A 20,574-nucleotide genomic window follows, 5' to 3' on the forward strand; every position below is an offset into this window, starting at 1 on the left:
AGAGTAGGCTATTAACTGACGTCATCTACTGTTTTGTAAGATTATTTCTACAAATTTAACGTCATGTTCATCAACCGTTTTATTTTTTCCGCAGCTTTCCTTATTTCTACAACAAAAGGCCCAAACAGTTTCCACATAGTTTTATTCAGTTTGTCCTACAGAGATTGCTTGGAATGTGCATCCCTTCATAATCTTTAAGGTTTACACTTAACCTGCTTTTTTTTCAATAAATTTATGTTGTTGTCAATCATCAATTTCAAGGCCGACTTGTTATTTAAAATAATACCAACATCGTAAATTGGTGCTCACGTTTTATAAAGTTTTGTTGTTTTTCTAGAGATAAGTTAAATAATTTCGTGTACATTTTTCTCAATCAATATAAAAAATGAGCGAAAAGGGAACAAAAATATGTCTCATAGGATTGAACGTCATAGTATTGGTGAGTAACAGCCCAGTAGGCTTTGTCACATGTAGGCTACTGAGTGTCACATTGTTGCTACATTTATTAAAGAAAGAAGTTGTTATTGTTAGCTTGCGTAGAAACAGTTTCACCATATTGTCAGCTAAAAGATAATTCTACACTTTTGAAAAGCTCCAGAAAATAGCTCAATATTCATGTGCTAAACCGATTAACCCTTTTTGGTATTTTTTTTTTGCTGCTAAAACTTCATCCTTGAATTTTACTAATTAGTTTATTGCATGAAATTCGTCTACAGTGTTTGTCGCTTTCATTTTTCTTGCACAGTAGCTTACAAAGTGCGAACAATGCAGAACAGCTTGAAGGCTAGGAGTTCATGATTTCAACAAAAATGTGTCTTCCTTTTGAGTGATTAAAATATGATCTCTTAAATGAACTACGCATTTTCCTTTTTTTATTTAATGAAGTTGCTTACTAAATAGAATTAAAATTATAGTTTACAATAAGTTTTTAAGTTGTGTAACGTAGTCAAAAAACGCGTTTCAAATATAGGTTGCTAATGCTCATGCCCCTTTTCCTGATAGATGAACACTTGCAATGTGTTGCTTGTTTAGCCCCATTGGCATGCAGAAAACCTGTGTAAGGTCTTGTAAAATAATTCGATCATTAACGATACAAAAAATCAAGTTTACTACAATGTAAATGTGAACGTGTTAGTCTAATGTGCTGGTCTATTTGCTGTAGCCATTCTATGCCACATTATCCCGAGCAGTAAAATATAAACCAAACTACTACGTACTTAAAACAATAGAAAGCGTATTCGGCAAGTTTACTTCTGTATTTTTGTGATTTTTGTCAATTTGAAATTGCAGTTTGCTGGAGTGGTATTGTTCGTTTGTGGATTGTTGTTGGAATATACCACTGTGGGTGAAAGCGTGCTCATGACCCTCGATTCAGTCGTGACGTCATCACAGCTAGGTGCAATTGGAGTGACCATTGTTGCACTGGGTGCATTTGTGATGTTGATTTCTTTTGTAGGATGCTGTGGTGCAGTGTCGGAAAGCCGATGCATGCTAACTCTGGTAAGTTAAAACTTTGGTTATTTTTTTTTTAAATCTTGATAGCCTATTTGACAACTCAGTGAACGGATAAATTAACGAAAGCAAGTTTCAAGTAAATATTTTTTAAATTGTTGTTTTGTAGACCAAGTTGCCTTATTGCTTTAACCAGAAATATCTAGAAAAATATAGGTTTTTTTATCGCAATAAGGCAACAACGAAAAAGCCGGAAAGTATGATATATCAGGAATCTAATTGACCTTATACAGTCTACAGCAGCATTCGTTCGCATGATTTTTAATCTTGCATTATACAAAAACTATAATTGTTCCAAACATAAATTCTTCTTCGTCGTATGAGCTGTTCTTCTGGACTATATGTTTGGGCATAATGTCATCAGCCACTCGACAGTCTCGTCATCCAGGGCCTTCAGTCCAAGCGCTCCATGTGGTGGTTGATGGATTGGGCAGTCATGGACGACATGATCTACTGTCTGGTCTGTGGCGCCACACTCGCATCCCGGTGAGGGAGCCAGGCCCCATTTGCACATGTCTGAACGAAAGCGACCGACGCCGGTTCGTAAGCGGTTAAGCCGGACCCACGCAAGTCTTGCGAGGGACATTCCCGGAGGGTGGAGATCGACGTCGGGTAGGAAATCACGGAGTCGGGAGGTGTTGTTTTGCCACTCCATGTTCCATGTGTAGTTCGTCCAGTGTGCCGCACTTATTCCAAGATCTTCAACGTTGTTCAGAAGCTGTGGTAGGTGGGTTCGGCGCAGTAGGGGAGGTGTTCGTCATCGGTGGTAATGTTGACGTTTTGCTTCCTTGTTGTTTAGGTGGAAGCATGGCCACCTAAAGATACGGCCTGATTTGTCACATTTTGCAGAAATTTCCAGGTTTTTCTAACTTTGGGCGAACGTTTAAATAAATTTTTCTAAAAATTAGATTTTTACGATTTCTTTATTCTTTTCCCAAGATGACACAATAGGTTTTAACATCCTCACATGTTGAAAAACAAAGAAAAATTGATTTTGTAGATTTTAGTCAGACTGTTAATTTTCAATAACAGTCTGATTTTGCGTTTTTCAACTTACTTTTTCTCATTCGCTACTGCTTCCCCAAGGCAACAAAAAAGTTTTTTGTCGTTAGGAAACCGCAAAAAGTAAAAACATCTCAAAAAATGTCAGTCAAGCACTAGCAGTAGCTGTAATCAAAATCTGCAAAATGTGACAAATCAGGCCACATCTCCAGGTGGCCATGGTGGAAGGCCGCCGACACTGTCTTTGCCTTGCTGAGCTGTAGCTTCCATTTCTGGAGGTATGTTGATATAGTTGACGTGTCCTGGCTTAGGTTCCTCTCCATTGACTGCCAATCTCCGGCTGGATGCAGGAGAGCCAGGTCGTCTGCGTAAGCATACTTCCTGGAGATGGTGTCAGGCAGGTCATAGATGTAAGTGTTAAAGAGAAGGGGAGCCAGGACAGAGCCCTGTGGGACGCCGTTCCTGAGTCGACGTAGTCTACTTCGTCGGCCGCTACCGGTGGAAAGGGTAAAGCTGCGGTTTTGCACAAGTTCCATAATCATATGAACCATGTGCCTGTCAGGAAGGAGACGGAGTAGTTTGCAGGTAAGGCCGCTGTGCCATACAGTGTCGTAGGCAGCCGTGAGATCGACAAACACGGCGCCAGCCTTCTTTTTTGCCGAGAAGCTGTCCTAGATGTCTTGGGTCATCAGAGTGACCTGGTCTACAGTTGATCTTCCGTGGCGAAAGCCGGCTTGTTCCCGAGGGAGCTGAGGGTCTATTATCGGTTCGACACGGGCGTAGATAAGTCTTTCGAGTATCTTGAAGGGGATACAGAGCAGAGAGATGGGGCGGTAGCTCTTCGGATCCCCTGGGGGCTTCTTCGGCTTTGGGACTGCAACCACTAGGGCTCTTCTCCAGATTCTTGGCATGTGCAGGTGACGCAAGCAGCAGGAAAGGAATTCTTTTAACCAAGACCTCATAGAGGGGGCAGCTTGGAGTATTAGTTCCGGGCATAGGTGGTCAAGGCCCGGAGATTTGCCTGGCTTTAGGTGCTGGAGGGCGGAGGCAAATTCTTCTGGGGTAAACTCACCAAAGATGTTGCCCTCGACAGGTGTTGGGACCTTCCAGAGGTCCGTCATTTCCTTGAGGACGGACTTGTCTGATTCACGGTCTCTCGTTCTGTGCACTCCATTTTTCACAAGTTGTGAGGCGATGGCATTTGCTGAAATGGGGCATTGGCGACGAGAGGCACGTGATCTGCCAGTGAGGTTGTTGAGTGTACTCCATGCTGTGCGGCTGGAGTGCGTGAAGTCGATTGAGTCTATGGCTTCTGTCCAGCGCTTCTTCCTCTTTGAATCCAATCTTGCCAGCAGGGCTGTTGCTGAGTTGGTGGTGGCGGTACCCTGGGGGGAACGGAGGAAGTCGCGGTAAAGCCTGTCGCACTCTACATCCCAGCAAGGTATGTAGTTTTTCCGTCGACCTCGCGGGATGGAGTCTTTTGCCGCAGATATGATTGCATCACAGAAGTCCTGGTAGGCTTCATCCACTTTGATGGTGTGTGGAGATGGGAGGTACTGCGTAGCTTCGTTTGTGAGGAAGCTGTAGTATTCCCAATCGGCCTTTCTGAAGTTCCATCGCTTGACAGGCTTGCTCGGAATAGGTGTGGCAAGCAAAGGGGCCGTGATTAGCGAGGGTCGGTGTTGAGACCTTGGGAACTTCTCTAACACCCGTCTGTCCGGCTGGCGATCATCGGGGTCATCACTTGCGAAAGCCAGGTCTGGGTTCGTGCCAGTGTTCCAACGACCAGAGTGGAAGCTCGGTGCGCCCTTAGGATCGTATAAGAGGGCGAGGTTGTTGTTGGTTGCCCAAGCGGCCAGACTATCTCCGTCGTTGTTGATGGAGTTGTACCCCCAGTCAGTGTGGTGGCAGTTAAAATCGCCAGCGTAGAGGCTGGGGTGGGGGAACACTGGGATGGCTGTTGATGTTATCCGCGAAGGTGGGGGCTTGTAGACATTGACGATGTTGTAGCCTGCTACATCTACACAAAGCCACTCGATCTCCGATTGAGCTTGGGATTGGTCAACCAAGGACCAGCTCAGCCGGTCATGGACAAACGTGGCGAGGCCGTGTTTCCTGCTGCAGGTTGTGCCTGCGAGTGTGAAGTTGGTTATTACCAACTTATCCACAGATGTACAGTGAGTCTCCTGGAGGAGGATGATGAGAGCTTGATGCTTGGTGGCCAGGTGCTCGATGATGTTGAGCTTGCTGGCCGTGATGCCCTCGGTGTTCAGCTGCAGTACGGTGGGTCGTCGGTAGGCCTACTTTTCGACAGTGCGAGCACTGCCGTGCCCTGAAAAGGGCATTTTCCTACCCACCCTGCGCTGAACAGTCTCATTAGCTCTTGTTTGACAAGCTTCGTTTCGCATACGTATTTTGTATAATTTCGTATGTTACTGACGGGGGGGACCACGTGAAGGTGCTTGTCTTCCTCCTCATAAATTGAAATGAATAAACTGAATTGATTGTCTAACAATTTTTGTAAGTCTGAACAAACTATTGAAAGCATTTTTATTTCCAGTATTTTGGAATTCTGGGTCTTCTTTTTCTTGGTCTGGTTGCTGTATTCAGTGTCTCATTCTATTTCGGAGGCCAGGTATGTAAACCAGGGTTGTAAAAATCCGTTTTTTTTTAATAAAACCCCGCCCGCCTGATAAAAAACGCTAGTTTTATAGACAAAAATGTGTTTTATCACGTAAAAATAGGCAATTTTTTTTTATTACCGAATTTGTTTATTGGTCTAAAAACAAGTTGAGTTATTGTTCATGCAATTGCGCATTCATGTGAAAAATCCTGCTCCTAGGCATTGGGTTGGTGATTGCTAAAGCTGCTAAATGTAAAAAATTGACTAGATTTGTTTTTCTTTTCTAGCAATATTTGTAACAAAACTAATGCTAGAAAAGATAACAATTCCGATGAGCACCCAAACTTTGCAGTATTTGATTAGTTGTTGACAATAAAACTTATAAAAGTTTTGAGAAAAAAATTTGCTCCATCACAGATGTTGCCATAAGTTTTTTTCTTGAACAGCTTTGACGTTTTCTCAAATCAAAGCCGAAATCTTCAACTGGCAACGCTAATTTTGTAGATTTAGCCACGTTCTTTAAAAAAAAACTCAGGCTTTTTTAAATAAAAAATCCAGCCCACACGGGTAGCTGCCTTTGGGTACCTGGGCAGCTACCCGCTACAACCATGATGTAAACACAATTTGAATAAATGTGCCTGCGCGCTTTTTAATGTTTAGAATATTATGCTGCTGGTTAATTGGGGTTGTAAACTAAACTTTCAAAACAAAAGTAAAGGCTTACAATGGGTCATAAAATTGTGTACCGGTACCCTATAGGTCTATAAATATTTGCCGCAATACTGAAGTTATTCAATGGAGCAAACTTGTTTCAATATTGCTGCAACTTGTTTTAAAGTCCTAACTAAAAATTTGCTAGTTTCCAGCATAGTTGACGACCAACTTTTTCCGAGTAAGTTTAAAGTTGTGTGATAGTTACTATATAAGCAGTGTAGGCCTAAGTGGTTGTAGGCTATAGTGTAAATCCAGTGATGATGTGATGCCGTATTTGATATTTTGCAGTTTTTTTATGAAACCATCAATGAAAACTTAAAGCGGTATGTGGAAGCATATGATGCTATTGCTGAAGAAGTTGTGATAGTGGATTCTGTGCAACAGTTTGTACGAAATCTTGTTTACCTTTTGTGTAGCTCTGTTTGATTAAACACTCCAGCGGCTTTATAATTATCTGTAGCCTACTTTACTTTAATAAGATTTACATAAATTATAAAGAAAATCACAAAGCTAAAAGATATTTAATTATCATATTTAGCTTATAACTTTAGCAGCAACAACTGTCAATGATTTATACACAGTGTATTGTGAATTGTAATAGCCAAATCTAATAATGAAACACCAGCATTCACAACAGCTACATTTAAGAGAATGGCGGAGAAATTTTATGAATGACCTTGTTTGACTTTATACAAGAAATAATATGAGTCTACTACTCTTGATTTCATGGAAAATGCCTTTCAGTAATGAGTAGTAAAGGTTTTTTGCAACACACGCGTGAGTGACTAACATGTTAGACTTGACAGGTGTGGTCCAGGTTTTACGTTTTTAGAGGCCCAGAATTTGTTACGAAGTCTACAGTAGGAAGAAAAAAACCTACACGCCCTATTTTTCTTAGCTAACGTGTTATTTTAAAGTGGCGCTTTTGCATCCATCCTACCGCATTTGTATCTCTATAAAGACAAGGCTTTTTGTCCTCTTTTTTCTTGTCTATACTGTAGCTTATATTGTTCAAAAGTGCTGCAGTTGCAAGTTTTCGGAGAGGTCTTTTTTATTCATAACAGAAGTATTTTTTGCTAATTTATGTAGTTAAACTTCATAGCCTTTTGCAATGTTTGGAGTCAGAAACGGAGTCGAGTCCTAGTTAGTGACGACTGACGTCAAACTCGGATGTTTTTTATCATCATTGGCCACGAATGTGTATGGTAAAGCACAATATACAGTGCGTGGTAGGAATAGGCTAAAGCAAGTTGAAGCATTTAGGGATGGTTAAAAACGCTTTCTTTTTACGTCGTTTTTTCAATCTTTTTATTTACTTTTTTGTATTTTTATTCGTTTTATTATTATTCTTATTATCCTATTTCCAATCGTTTCATACATTTTTTCAAGTGATAACTGTTTTCACTTATCATAACAAAGAATTGCAAAAGAAAGTGTTGATTTACAGCAGCTGCTGAATAACTTACTATAAATTAGTTTGCTGATGTTTTGACTAAGTTCTGTAAGTCAGAAGTGTTGTCGCATGCTCAGCAAGTGATACCAATGAACCACCCAACTTCAAGTGCTACCAATAATGATGAGGAAGAGGGTTCGTCGGTCCCAGCAACGATCATGTTTACAGTCAACCTCTTTTATTGCTTGTCTTAATTCCTGTTATTAGTTTGTTTATTTCTTTCATTTCTCTCATTTCTTTCATTGCATCGTTCACATAACCTATTTTATAGCCTATTACAACAAGAATCGTATGGAGTAGTATGATGTTCTTTGAAGTCTAATTGGTGAATCTATAGAGAGAGATAAAACAATGAAAACTATTAATACTACAAAAAGTGCTCAATGCCAAGCAAAAAGGCAAAGCAGAGCGAATTAAATCAAATATAGTTATTACTATCTGAAGCCTTTACAAATTGTTTCACCTAACGGATCATCAGAAGGTCTTATTCAAATAGATTCAGAAGGTCTTATTCTATTTGAATAAGACCTTCTGATGATCCGTTAGGTGAAACAATTTGTAAAGGCTTCAGATAGTAATAACTATATTTGATTTTATAGAAAGAGATCGATATTTATTGGCTTCTGCGAAAAAAAAACATGTAGGATGAATCAAAACACTATGTACAGTAAAACTGTTGAAAAGATCACAGTAAAAAATGAAAATGAAAATAGCATTACATGCAAAGTGACCATTAAAGGTTTTCAAGTCCAGCAGCCACCCCTAAACTCATCAGTGATAATTATAATTGGCTAATTGAGACAAATAAATAAATAAATAACAGTGAAGCGGTCCTTGATGATAAGAAATTAAAATACAGTCTAGTCCAGGGGTCACCAAACTACGGCCCGGGGCCGGAACCGGCCCGCGAACTGATTTCATTCGGCCCGCCACGTGCTGCGGAAATAACAGCTGCACTATACAACTGTTAAGGAAAAAAGTTACAAAACTTTTTGTAAAGTACTGACGTTGCTGTTGAGCTACACGCAACCTGCATTGTTTTTTCCATATTGTTTCTTCTTATGTTTCTTTTATCATTAGGCCACCGCAAATGGGGACCGCCTAGGTCAAATTTGGAAAAATGTAATGTTGTTTCAAGAGTACGATGCCCTGCAGAGTATCACAGTAGGGGATAAATTTTCCAGCAACCTTACGATTTTCATCACAACTTTGCTATTCCACCGCTGACTTTGTTATTTATTGTGCTCATTTCAAGTCAATGGAGATTCTAAATAGTTGTTTTTTGCAAGTTGTTTTTCGCAACCTTTTCGCAATTTGCATCCGGCCCGCAGCTGTTAATCTCGCAGCAATCCGGCCCTCAGGGAAAAAAGTTTGGCGACCCCTGGTCTAGTCGACTGATACAGGTTAACTTATCAATAAAAAAAAGTGAACAGCACCACACTAAATTGGCAAATTTTTGTTCTTTCAAGTTCAACGTATAATAAACTTGCATTGGCCAAGTTTAGTGTGAAACTCTGTACTTTTTTTGATTATTTTATCATACAACGCATCCTTTTGGATCATTGGTGAAGTCAAAAAAAGATTTTAATGAAATGTTTAGTGACAAAGTTGTATTTAGTAACTGATCGATGTCTTGATTATTTCAGAAGAAATATTTCTGAGAAGCAAAAGTTTTTTACTTTTTTATTTAAAAAAAACAAACATGTTTTTTGAAAATAAATAAACACAAAAAAAACGACTCACATCTCTAAGCACAAGTAGCTAAGTTGAGTGGTGGTTGGCAGGCTCTTGTGCCAATCGCTGCATTTAATACATAATTTTTTCTAGAAAATGCGAGAGAGTTTATTTTTTGTTAAAATGGAAGTGACCCACCAGTGGATTGTAGAGGGGGATGATAATGCAGACAGGCTTCTAGTAGCTGAGTAAAATCAGAAGTTTTCAAAAATATGTGACGAACTTTATTTAATTAGTGTCATTATCGTCATGTCTTCACAGTTTCAATGCTGCGGTTACAACGGAACCGGTGACTTCATAAATTACAACCCTTCGAACTCTTCTATGTCTACCAGCGCAATGCCTGATAACGTAGCAACTGCAACTCTTATGATGACGACAAATATGACTATGACGAATATGACGATGACAAATGTGGCGGTTACCAGCATTCCTGCTCCTGAAACAGCACAATCCAACACAACAGGAACAAGCCAAACTATGAACAGCACAAGTAAGTGCTTGTAGAGTTGATTGGTGGCACAAAATTGGAAAATTGCGAGTTGAAGATTGCACATAGTTCGCTTCAGGTTTTCGTCTGACTCTTTTCAGGAGCTATAATGTCAGAATGATAGTAATTAATAATAATATTATGGTTTTATTAATTGCCGTTCTACAACAGCTAAAGTCTTTTAGAGACAGGGCTCATTTTTTTAAATTTTATATCAGGTTTACGTTGTCATCACATTATTACCTAACTTATTCTCACTGCGGTATGCAAGAAAGAACACAATCGGTACAGTTTTTAATGTCTTCGGTTTGACCTGACCTGTAATCGATCTCAGATGTACCAGCACCAAAGCCAAAAGCTATAACCAGTGGCGTAGCTAGGGAATGTGCCGCCCGGGGCGGATTCAGATTTTGCCGCTCATTCAAGAAAAAGCATGTGAAAATGAATTTTTTTTAATTGACTTAAAGTGTAATTATTGTATGTTTTGAACCAGTAGCGTAGCCAGTAATTTTGAAAGGGGGGGTTTTAAGGGCCGGCGGGTGAAGCCCGCCGGCGTCCTTGCCATAGACGACACCCAGCGGCGGGGGGTCTGGGGGGCCTCCCCCAGAAAATTTTGAAAAATTACTTTGGATTTGGTGCATTTTGAGAGCATTTTCAACAAAAATGTGGGTATAAATCCCCTAGTATAAATATTCCTGTAAAATGGTGCTGTCCGGTGGCATAGCAAAAGGATAAGATCATGTTTTCTTGGGAATTTTTCGGTAACTTAATAAAGCTAAGTCTCTATGTTTTCTTGTTGCTAATTCCTGGCTGAGATATTTGAATGTTTGCTATTGGCAAAACTCGCTCTTTTAATGGAGTTTCGTTTAAAATTAGGCAAACTTTGTTTTAGAGACATAGAGACTGAAAGCATCATTCTCAATATTGTGACGTCACATGCGTGCCAAAAGGGGGTTGTAACCCCCAAACCCCTCCTCCCCCTTGGCTACGCCACTGTTTTGAACGTTGCCATTCTGTTTGCTTTTATTTTCCGTGTACTTTTGCATTATCAACAAAAAAAAAACGTCTTGTCTGAAAGTGCCGCCCCCCAGACGTGCCGCCCGGGGCGGTCCGCCCCCCCCCCCCCCCCCCCCCCCCCCCTAGCTACGCCACTGGCTATAACCACTCGGCACTCGGCCATATATAACATAACATAACATAACCAATTCAAGTTAGTTTAAATTCTTCTGATTAGCCAAATTTACATTCTGTATTTCTTTTACTATAAGTACTTCTTTGCTTTGGCACTTGCTTTGGCAAAGGCCGGATTTCACTTTGACCAATTGACCAACCACATATCCGCTTATCAACACAAGGCGATAAACTACCCATCGTTACCACAGAGTCGGTTTTCATCAGCCTCATTAGAAGCGCGATTTACTACAATGAGTACCAGTAACTTATAGGCTACGATGCATAATAGAAGGCATATTAGGCTGCAGGAGCGTAGCCAGCACAAAATTTCGAAGAGGAGGGGGTAAAGAAATACGTTTGCACATGGCAATAAACCCGGCAACAAGACGATAAAGGCGAAACACCCAGCAGAAGGGAGTCTTAGGGGCGTCCCCCATAAAATTGTGAAAAAATACCGCATTTTGAGAGTAGTTTCAGCTTAAATCAAGAGTAAAACTTTGTCAAGTGATGCTGTAACAAAATACAAAAATTTTCATTTGAAATATTTCGGGACGGAGCAATTTCCCTATTTTTTCCCCTGACTACGCCCTTCTCAGGATAGTAGTAAAAGGCCAAAAGGTAGCAAAGTTAAGTGGTTATCAAATTACGACGCCCAGCTTCAAGAAGTGCTATTTTGATATAAAAAAGCATTGCAAAAAACAAAAGAACACATGGAATGGAAGAGCAATCTGGGTAATTTTGATTTATAATGAAACATAATGACTTAAAAAAATATTCGTTATCGTGTTCGGTTATGTTTTCATTTAAATTTTGTTCATCAAGTCGATTATGAATACACAAATAACGTTTTCGATTGTAACTCATTAATACCACCACCATGCAGAGCCCGATTAACCATGAGGCACACGAGGCACAGGCCTCAGGCCCCCTGGCTTTGGGGGCCCCCAATTTTTTTACCTTAGTACCGTAGGCGTCAATCCTTTTATAGGTTTCAAGCAGTGCCGTGTAAAGGGGGCCGGACCTCGGGCCCACCATCTCAGGGGCCCACAAATAATAGATTTTTGCGTTTCAGTAAAGTGTTTTTTGAGTTGCTAAAGTTCACTGCATGTACTTGTCCATTAAGAAGATGATTTAGGCCCTTATTATACTAAAACATCTCAAATTTGGGCCTTATTATACAAATTTGGGCCCTAACTACAAGGAAACATCTCTAAAAACAAAGTTAAAATGCGATAACGTTAGTAACATGATCTGCAGAAATGTATTTAACATATAACTGAAATGTATTTGATGCAATTGATTATATGAATTCAAAAAGGGCCTAATTGCCACAAAGTGTTTTTGGCACAACTATTTTGATTATTTTGGTCATTTACGTTTGTGGTGAAACTTCGATAATGATTATATGCTTAAACATACTGGAAAGAAGCATCATACTTAAAAAGTTCACTCAGTGAGGATTCTGAGGAGAAACTATAAAGAAGTTGAAGTGCAATTGCTGTAGTTGGGCCCATTTCAAAATCAATGTAAAAATTGATAGGTTTTTTTTATGTGTTTACCGATGTGTTTGAAAAATTTGGCTGTTTTTTTTTAAGTATCATTTAGTTTAGAAGACATTGAAAGAAATCGGAAAGCACAAATAGTGAAATAAAAATAAAAAAAAACTGGAGGGCCATTTTTGAATTCACATATTCAATTTCTTTTCATTGAAAGAAATTGGAAAAAACAAAAAGTAAAATAAAAAAAATGGGGTTAGGCCCTTTGTGAATTCACAGATTCAATTTATTTTCACCAATAAAAGTGTTTTGTTTTAAAAAATTGTTAGGTGTAGCCTAAGCAAAATAGTATTTCTGATAGTTTAATTATCATTTTATTTTTAACATTTACAATACCATAATTATAAATATCCTTGACTAGTGATGTTGCGAGCAGGAAAAACCTGTCCTGTACTGTTAGCAGAAACGTTCTTCTGTATTTACTTTTTCTGAATATATGCACATGAAATTGCTCTTTTCTTCAAATACCTTATAAGCCTGACATATCACATGTTGTATGGTACAAAACAAAAATCATTCTTAACACAAGGGACCTGTTTATTCTTGCCACTAACCTAGGCTACCATAATCTAAAAACTTTAATTAGACTTGAATGCCTGCATAAAATTATGAAAGCTTTGCCTTGGAATGAAATAATGTTGAATAAAAATAATTGACACCTGATCCTCAAAACGCTTTACACTGCTTTTGTTTACAATTATTACAATTTACAATGTTTTTACCTTGGTTGACAGAACAAGTGATGTTGCCAGATAAAAAATAAAAATGAGGAAAACAATAATGTTACCAGATGACCAAATCTGAATGGAAATTAATAATTTCTACAGTTTTGGTTTTATCTGCGCAGTAGTGGGCGGCAAAGTTCAAACAATCAAAATTTTGTACGATGGTATCACCGCGTCGTGACCGATATGCTTGATATGTTCCATTGCCAGTATTTTTTTTATTAGAAATTGTTAACACTTTTGGCTTTCATTCCGAGCAAAGGTGTAGCTAAGAAATGATAGACCTGTGTTTGCCGTTACTTACACTTGTGTTGTTTTCTAAACTGGTGAGAAAGTCTATTGAATTAAACCACATTTCCATGTCGGTGCAGTGAAAATATACACAATATTATAGGTCTGCTTGACGATAGAGGGCCCAAAATTATTCTGGCCCCGGGGCCCACAAAGGGTTTAACACAGCACTGGTTTCAAGGATCAATTAATAAACTCTGCTAGTTCAAATTCAAATGTAGCATATATTTTGCTAGTGTTTCCAGTACGGTATGAAATTGAAATGAGCTCAATTTCCAATCTGTTAGAGAGATTTTTCATCCAATAATTTTTGTAACAAGTATAAGAGTGTTCATAGGCTACTGTTAGAAAGTTGTAGGTAAATTGGCTAAATTAATATTTATGAAGTTATAGTTTTGCTTGAACTATTTGTTAGCCCATATTTCATCATTCGCCGAAACTACATGGTATTGCATTGAAAGCGATTGCCAACAGGGGCCCCTAAACTTAGCTGTGCCTCGGGCCCCTGTGAGCCTTAATCAGGCCCTGCCACCATGTACATGTCAGATTAATGCCAAAATTGACGTTTGCTTCTGACATCGATGATTTGCCGTAATAATTAAGCTACTAAAAAAATGAAAAATATGAAAAGGGATTCAAAAAGAAACGAAACAAATTTCTTCATAAAATAAACATCAAAAAAGAAGCTTTTCACCAACAAGAATTCGTTTCGTTGCCAGTAGTTTTCGAGATATTTTCTATTGAACATATCTTTAACCTTAAAAGCTTTTATACGGTATGAGACTGATTAAAAAATATCTAAGCAAGCGCTGGCCTAGCAAACTGATAGTGTATCGAAATAAATATTGAAGAAAGCTATAAGCGTATTGCCTCAGTTGCGCATATTGTTCATCAAGCTATTGTTAATGTATTAACAACTTGAATCACTGTTAAAACTATGTTGAGTGTTACTGTTTGGATGAAAATATCCGCAACACGTCCTAAACCCATAGTCAGGCTCAGTAGCTTTGACAAGGGGTCCAGGAGATACTTTTAGAAACAGGCCCGAGAACTTGAAAAAGTCACCACATATTCTTTGAATAAAGCACACATTTTCTTAAAAATGACTTGATTTGGAGGCCAAAGATCTCATTGGTACCAGGGCCAAACTATTCTCTTAACGGCCCTGGTCAAGCTTACAGACCTTGCAACAAACACTTAACCTACATATGCATTTTGTTTTTGAAGTGTCAGTGACAACCTCGCCGACTTTTCTCAGTGGAAATTGGCCTGTGAGCTGTTGCAAAATTGCAGGAGGCGAATATATCGACACGGCGAAGTGTCAAGACAATACCTTGTCTCTTTCTGTTCTACAAACCTATTTGAACACCCAGGTATTTATTATTTTAGTTACATGATCATGATTTTTGACCTTTTAAAAATAGCTATAACTTATGTCAAATGTAGCACGTGTTCCTCCAAGCTATCAGAAGCTGCAGCTATGTCAATTGCATAAGGGACTGCCGGTAGACTTACTTATAGACATGTAGGTCGTAGAATGTAGCATATCTTGAAATTAGTTTCAGTTGTAGCAACCATAACTAGCTTTTACTTAATTTCCACTTGAACCCATTTTATCAATCAAGCAAGGCTCTACAGTCATTTCCATAATGGATTTTAAGATAATTATCATTGATCAGCCTATTTCAGTGGTTTTCAACCTTTTTGGTAGAACGGAACCTAATGAAACATTCCAAAAGCTCGAAGAACCCCTGTTCCCATAATTTAATTGACTTATGCAAAAACATCGTTTACATAGGCGTAGCCAGGGGGGTGGTGAAAGGGGCCATGCCCCCCCAAATTTTCAAAGTTTGGATTCCGAAGTTGAACCATTTGTTGAAAATATAATATAATTTGTATAAATTTATATCGTTTTCCAAGACATCTGGCTATTAACTATTAACACCCCTCAGGACTTGTTTTAGACACACAGAAAGACACCAATAAATTTTGCAAATCGTAAATCGCGCAAAGTTTACGCGATTTACGCTTCTTTTACCTAATCTGTGGAAGCAATTTCAGAATCGTTAACTTACTCTGTTGGGTTTTTGTGTAGTTTTTGTGTAGCTGAGTTTTTGTGTTCTCTAATTTTAGCGCAGTTTTTGCCCGTTTGTGTGTAACAACTACCTTTAATAAGTTAATAGCTGTTTATCTGCTAATAAATTCAATACAAATATTACCCTGAAAGTGTTTCCAGAAAACGCTGTAATCCATTATTTGAGTGTAATTTTTCAAAAATTTTCCGGGGGAGCATGCCCCCGGACCTCCCTAGAATACGCCTGCCTTCGGCACGCTCTAACCCCCCACCAGCTTTATTGCTTCCCTTGCTTAACCCACCAGGATACGTCACTGCACATCAGGTGGCGATGTCTTAAATCAAACACTTTGTCGTTCTTTTCAATTCATCAAATATTTGGCCCCCCCAATTTTTTTTCTGGCTACGCCACTGATCGTTTGATTAATAAAATAAAATTAAAATACTCATGTAAGGCTGTAAGCAAAATTTTATAAATTATAAATCCATATAAAAACAAACCTAATACTGGCAAAACAAAATGATTTTTACTATCCCTGGATCTCTAACACGTTCACGGCGATTTGACTCACCGGTTTACGAACGTCTGAAAGAACTCCTTTGAAGCGAAGAAAACATGTTGACGATTTGGTGGGAAAGCAGAAAGTTAAATGTAATCGCACCACAAGAAAACAACGAAAATTTGAGATCGCAGCGAACGTGTTAAAGTTTTGCAAATTTATTAATAGTGGCAAGCCTAATCAGTATTTGATTGTATTTAAACAATATGCATATAATAATAAAATAGACTCTCGGATTTTAAATGTAAACTTGCAGAACCCCTAGACTTACTGACGGAACCTTAGGGTTCCGCGGAACCAGGGTTGTCAGATTAGTTGTAGCCTTCCCTTCCAGATTGCATGTCAGTTTGATTCTAAATTATTCTAAATTTATTCTAGACATTTCATTTTAAGTCTAAAACAAAATACCATTAAATACGCAGTGTAAATATGTAAATATAATATATAGGCTATATTGTAATGTAAATATGATATAACTTACAATAAGTAGTGGTGAGAATCTTCATGTTGAAATGAAAATATCCCTACGATAAAATGATGCCAGCACATTTTTTATCAAGTTTTGTAGCCTTTGTTCACCCCAATTTTATATCTGTGCCTGCGTGCTTGTTGAAAAAGTTTGTCAAATGGTCGGCAGTGTAAACGATGTATGCTAACAAATGAACACAGCAAGTGAAAGAGCAACTGTTTTTTTCTTTATATCATTAGAATTCTTGAAAAATGTACGTAGGGTTGCCTCCTGCTGAGAAGCCTTGCCCAGTTTTTGCCTGTTTGTGTAAGAGCTACCTTTGATAAGTTAATCGCTGTACATCTGCTAAAAAATATCATACCGTACATACAAATATTAGCCTAATAATAATAATAATAATAATAACAATATTTATATAGCGCCACATCCACAGTCAAACTATGCTCCTGGGCGCTGTACATGACAATGGTGATAATTAATACGGTACATTCAGTCATAATGTTCATTGAAATAGAACGTTTTCAAGCGAGCCTACCCTAAAAGTGTTTCCAGAAAGCACTATAATCCATTATTTGAGTGTAATTTTGCAAAATTTTTCCAGGGGGCATGCCCTCGGACCCCCTAGAATACGCGTGTCTTCAAAACGTTCTTACCCCCCATGAGTTTTATTGCTTCCCTTCAATCCCTTGCTCAACCCACCAGGATACGCCACTGCGTAGAGCCATATTCTTCCTACAATAAACTTCACATACGCTTGGATTTTTGAACTTCTTATCTAACTTCTTCGATGCAACAAAATATGAAAATCAATAAATACCGTACCGGTACTTAACAATAACTACGGTACTGTATTCTGTAACAACCTAAAAACATAATGATTAAAAGTAAACTTAACATACATGGAAATATAACCCAGTGTTAAGTGTGCGGAAAGTCCTGTCAGCTAACTAGGTTGCGTCACACTTCTCACAGACAGGCTTTCGCGCCAGAGAGCGTGCAATTCAGCAACAAAGTTTCAAAGAAAGAGACGGAACTAGGGCAGAAAGTTACGCGCACGCGTTGCAGCTACTAAATGCAATGAAAAAAAGACAATTACCGAAACAATCTAGACATGTCTAAATAATCCCAATTTGCTTCTAAAAATTATTCCAGATTCCAGACATTTTTTTTCTCTACTAGACAGTTCGTTTTGATTCCAGATCTGGAATCAATTATTCCAATCTGACAACCCTGCGCGGAACCCTGGTTGAAAACCACTGGCCTATTTCTATAATGTATTTTTTTCCTTTGCAAAGCTTACTGGTTGTTTGTAGATCTTGTATCATTGCGACGTTGATCATTTTGGAGTGATGTTGCCTATCAGTGCAACAAAGCACACGTCAAATAATGCCCACGCAAGATTAGTCGCCCACACATCAAGTCCCTATTTTTTCTGGTTTGATTATCGAATAAGCTATGACATCACAATGCTGTTCCAACAGCGCTCTTTCTCAATTAGTCAAGACGGACTAAAACTACCTATAGTCCACAAGTTATCAGGTCACACGAAAGGTTGGTACAGTATTACCGGTACATCAAAAGTAAACAAAATACTTTGCTAATAAATGCAATTCAAGCAGAAACAAAAGTACGACAAAGAACTTTTGTAGCGTTTTGTTTTGAAGTGATTTTTAAAATAGGTTACGTCTCAGCCCTTAAGCTATATTTTAGCCCGAACTAACATTTTAAATACCTTGCGGTGATGCTTGCTACGCTTTGAGGGCACGAAGAAACAAATTGCTCGAAACAAAACCTAGACAGAAAGTTTTTGCGTCAAAATGAAATTATATTTTTTTAAAGTAATAATGAATATCAAACCAAAATAATTTGTCTAATTGATTTTCGAGGGCCACTTGTAATCTTGCAATAAATTCGACTCAATCTACAGCCTACTGTTCTTTACTTAATATGTAAATACCTTCAATTACCTAGCTCAGTGGCCGAGGGGTTTCGCCTTCGGCCCTAGTGCTGCTAGATCTAAGATCGATTCCAGGTCAGGTTATAGCCTACCAAAGAATTTAAAAACGCTACGATTCTTTCTTACTGTACAGTGTACGCAACGCAGTGAGGATTATTGTCTGGTAAAAAAAACATCGTAAATCTGATACACAAATTAAAAATGAACCCTGTCGTTAAGAATCTAGCTGTTGTAGAGCGACAATAAATAAACCACAACATTATTATTTATCTTCTTTTTTTTCGGAAGGAATCGAGATAAAATGAAGAAAGTAAAATAATCAATGCTTTTTAGGCAATTGTATCAAAATAATATTTTCATTTAGGGTTGCACATCAGCAATTGAAGAATGGGTGCAACAAAACCTGCTTATTATTGGAGGAGTTTCTGTCGGGATAGCTGTGGTTATGGTGAGCTACCACTGTTTTTATGCTTAACGTCTATGAATAGGCTATGTATCAATGACTGCAGTGTTGGCCTTTCTTTGTTCAAATCAACAACGATATTTATTTAATGTAAGTCGGTTTGAAAAGAAACAAAACCAACAAAACAACCACAGCAAAACCTGCAACTGCTAAAATTTTCCCCTGACCTAGAAATAAAACTAGAACAATTTATCGGGAAAGTAGCGTAACTGTTAATCCCGGTTCGGACACTGCATACGAGAACGTGAAAAAAGATTAGGCTATCGGAGAAAAAGTTGCTGGAGAGAATATGTGGCCCAGATTCTCTACTGTGTCTATCCACCTGCAATTTATAAATTTGCTTACGGTCAGAGTATTTCTTCCAAAATATCAAACCTTGCACGTTGCACCATCTTACCACGTAACAAAGCTTTTACTTTGTGACCGTCAGTTATTCACTAACAGCTTCACTCCAATAAACAAACAAACACTCTGCTGCACTTTGTCTATGCTGTACACCAAAGTAGAGTAGGCCTATAGTTCCTGATAAAAGATTAGTGTAGCTGTGTGAAAGAATTATATGAATATTAGCTCCACAAATATTTAGTCACTTTATTTTGGAGCTATAATGCGTTTCTTTTCAGCTTATAGCCATGATCGCCGCGTGTTCCTTAAGGAGTGATTTAGACTGAGCGGAATCGCCGCAGCATTCAAGATGAAGACAGCAATATGTGTAGAATTCCTGTAGTAGCAACAAAGATTATTTATTTTTTCAAAAATAGCATATTTCATTTGAATTCGATTAAGTTTCGACTCCACGTATACTGTAGGCTAGATCTTGTATTGTGCAGTCCACTGTAGATTATGACATTAGAGTAGAATTCTAAATTGTTTTGACAAGCAAATAATATTCTATTTAGAATATTCCAATATTTTGTGTCAATCCGATGACATCGCTGTTTCATGATCGTGTGATTTTGTGTTTATTCGCTTAGCATACTAAATATCCGATTTAACTTGGATGTCTACTCTATTGAACTGTGATTTATTGCACTTTATAACAAAGTCTCATCATTTAAAGCTGAACACGAAAATATCGCGTAATAAAGTATTGTCATTGGAAATATTTCAAACAAAAATCAACTTTCCAAATCCCGGCGGATCACGTTCAGCTCAAAAGTTAAACAACCAATGTTTGTAAATTTTCAAGTGGAAGCATGCACAAGTAGGCTTATGAGGGTATCGGAAAACTGTTGAACTAGTCGGTGCTCTTCAAAGGAATAAGTTGAAAACTTGAATTAAGCCACAAGAAAGTGTTTTTCAGAAAAAAGGAGGTTAAGCATTTTCACGTAGTTTTGTTAATTTCCATAAAAAAAATAAAAAGATAAAAATTGAAAATGAATTGCTGCAAATGGTCAGATTAACAGCTATAGCCTCATTGAACAATTTATTGTAAAAAGTATTTTGCATTCTAAATGATAGAATGGTTTTGGTAGGCAAGAATGGTATGATAGGCCTATTTGCTAGAATGGTAAAAAACTTTCAAGAAAAGTAAAGTTTCTACGTTTCAAGCAAACCTTTGTCTCTGTTTTGAAATAAATTTAAGTAATTTCGTATTGTTGCTTGCATGAAATAGCATAAACAAACAAGAACCATAAAACCAAAACTTAAAAACAAAATTTCAACCTGCTCACCGGAAAAAGTTCCCAAATCCCCTGTGGGCTAATTCGCCTCTGCTTAGAACTGAAAAGCACAAGGCTATGGCTATATCATATAGTTTAAAAGCATGGCGTCTACGC

General features: G+C 38.2%; 1 protein-coding gene across 1 annotated transcript; it reads left to right on the plus strand.

Moving 5' to 3' along the window:
• The first annotated feature begins 335 nt into the window (after positions 1 to 335).
• Positions 336 to 20,385, plus strand: LOC145774750 (uncharacterized). The gene is made up of 8 exons (XM_082586056.1): positions 336 to 439; positions 1,291 to 1,500; positions 5,075 to 5,149; positions 6,140 to 6,238; positions 9,300 to 9,531; positions 14,501 to 14,646; positions 18,698 to 18,781; positions 19,420 to 20,385. The coding sequence occupies exons 1-8, from the start codon at positions 386 to 388 to the stop codon at positions 19,465 to 19,467; spliced, it is 948 nt and encodes a 315-aa protein (XP_082442182.1). The 5' UTR covers positions 336 to 385; the 3' UTR covers positions 19,468 to 20,385.
• Positions 20,386 to 20,574: the final 189 nt, after the last annotated feature.

The sequence above is a fragment of the Aplidium turbinatum genome, chromosome 1, assembly GCF_918807975.1.
Source record: "Aplidium turbinatum chromosome 1, kaAplTurb1.1, whole genome shotgun sequence".
Taxonomy (NCBI): domain Eukaryota; kingdom Metazoa; phylum Chordata; class Ascidiacea; order Aplousobranchia; family Polyclinidae; genus Aplidium; species Aplidium turbinatum.

What these genes read in the sequence shown, in the direction of transcription:
- LOC145774750 (XM_082586056.1), top strand. Translation starts at nt 386, where the DNA reads ATGAGCGAAAAGGGAACAAAAATATGTCTCATAGGATTGAACGTCATA. An exon ending in CCAAACTATGAACAGCACAA is followed by an intron (nt 9,532 to 14,500) that starts GTAAGTGCTTGT and finishes TTGTTTTTGAAG; the next exon opens with TGTCAGTGACAACCTCGCCG. An exon ending in TCGGGATAGCTGTGGTTATG is followed by an intron (nt 18,782 to 19,419) that starts GTGAGCTACCAC and finishes GTTTCTTTTCAG; the next exon opens with CTTATAGCCATGATCGCCGC.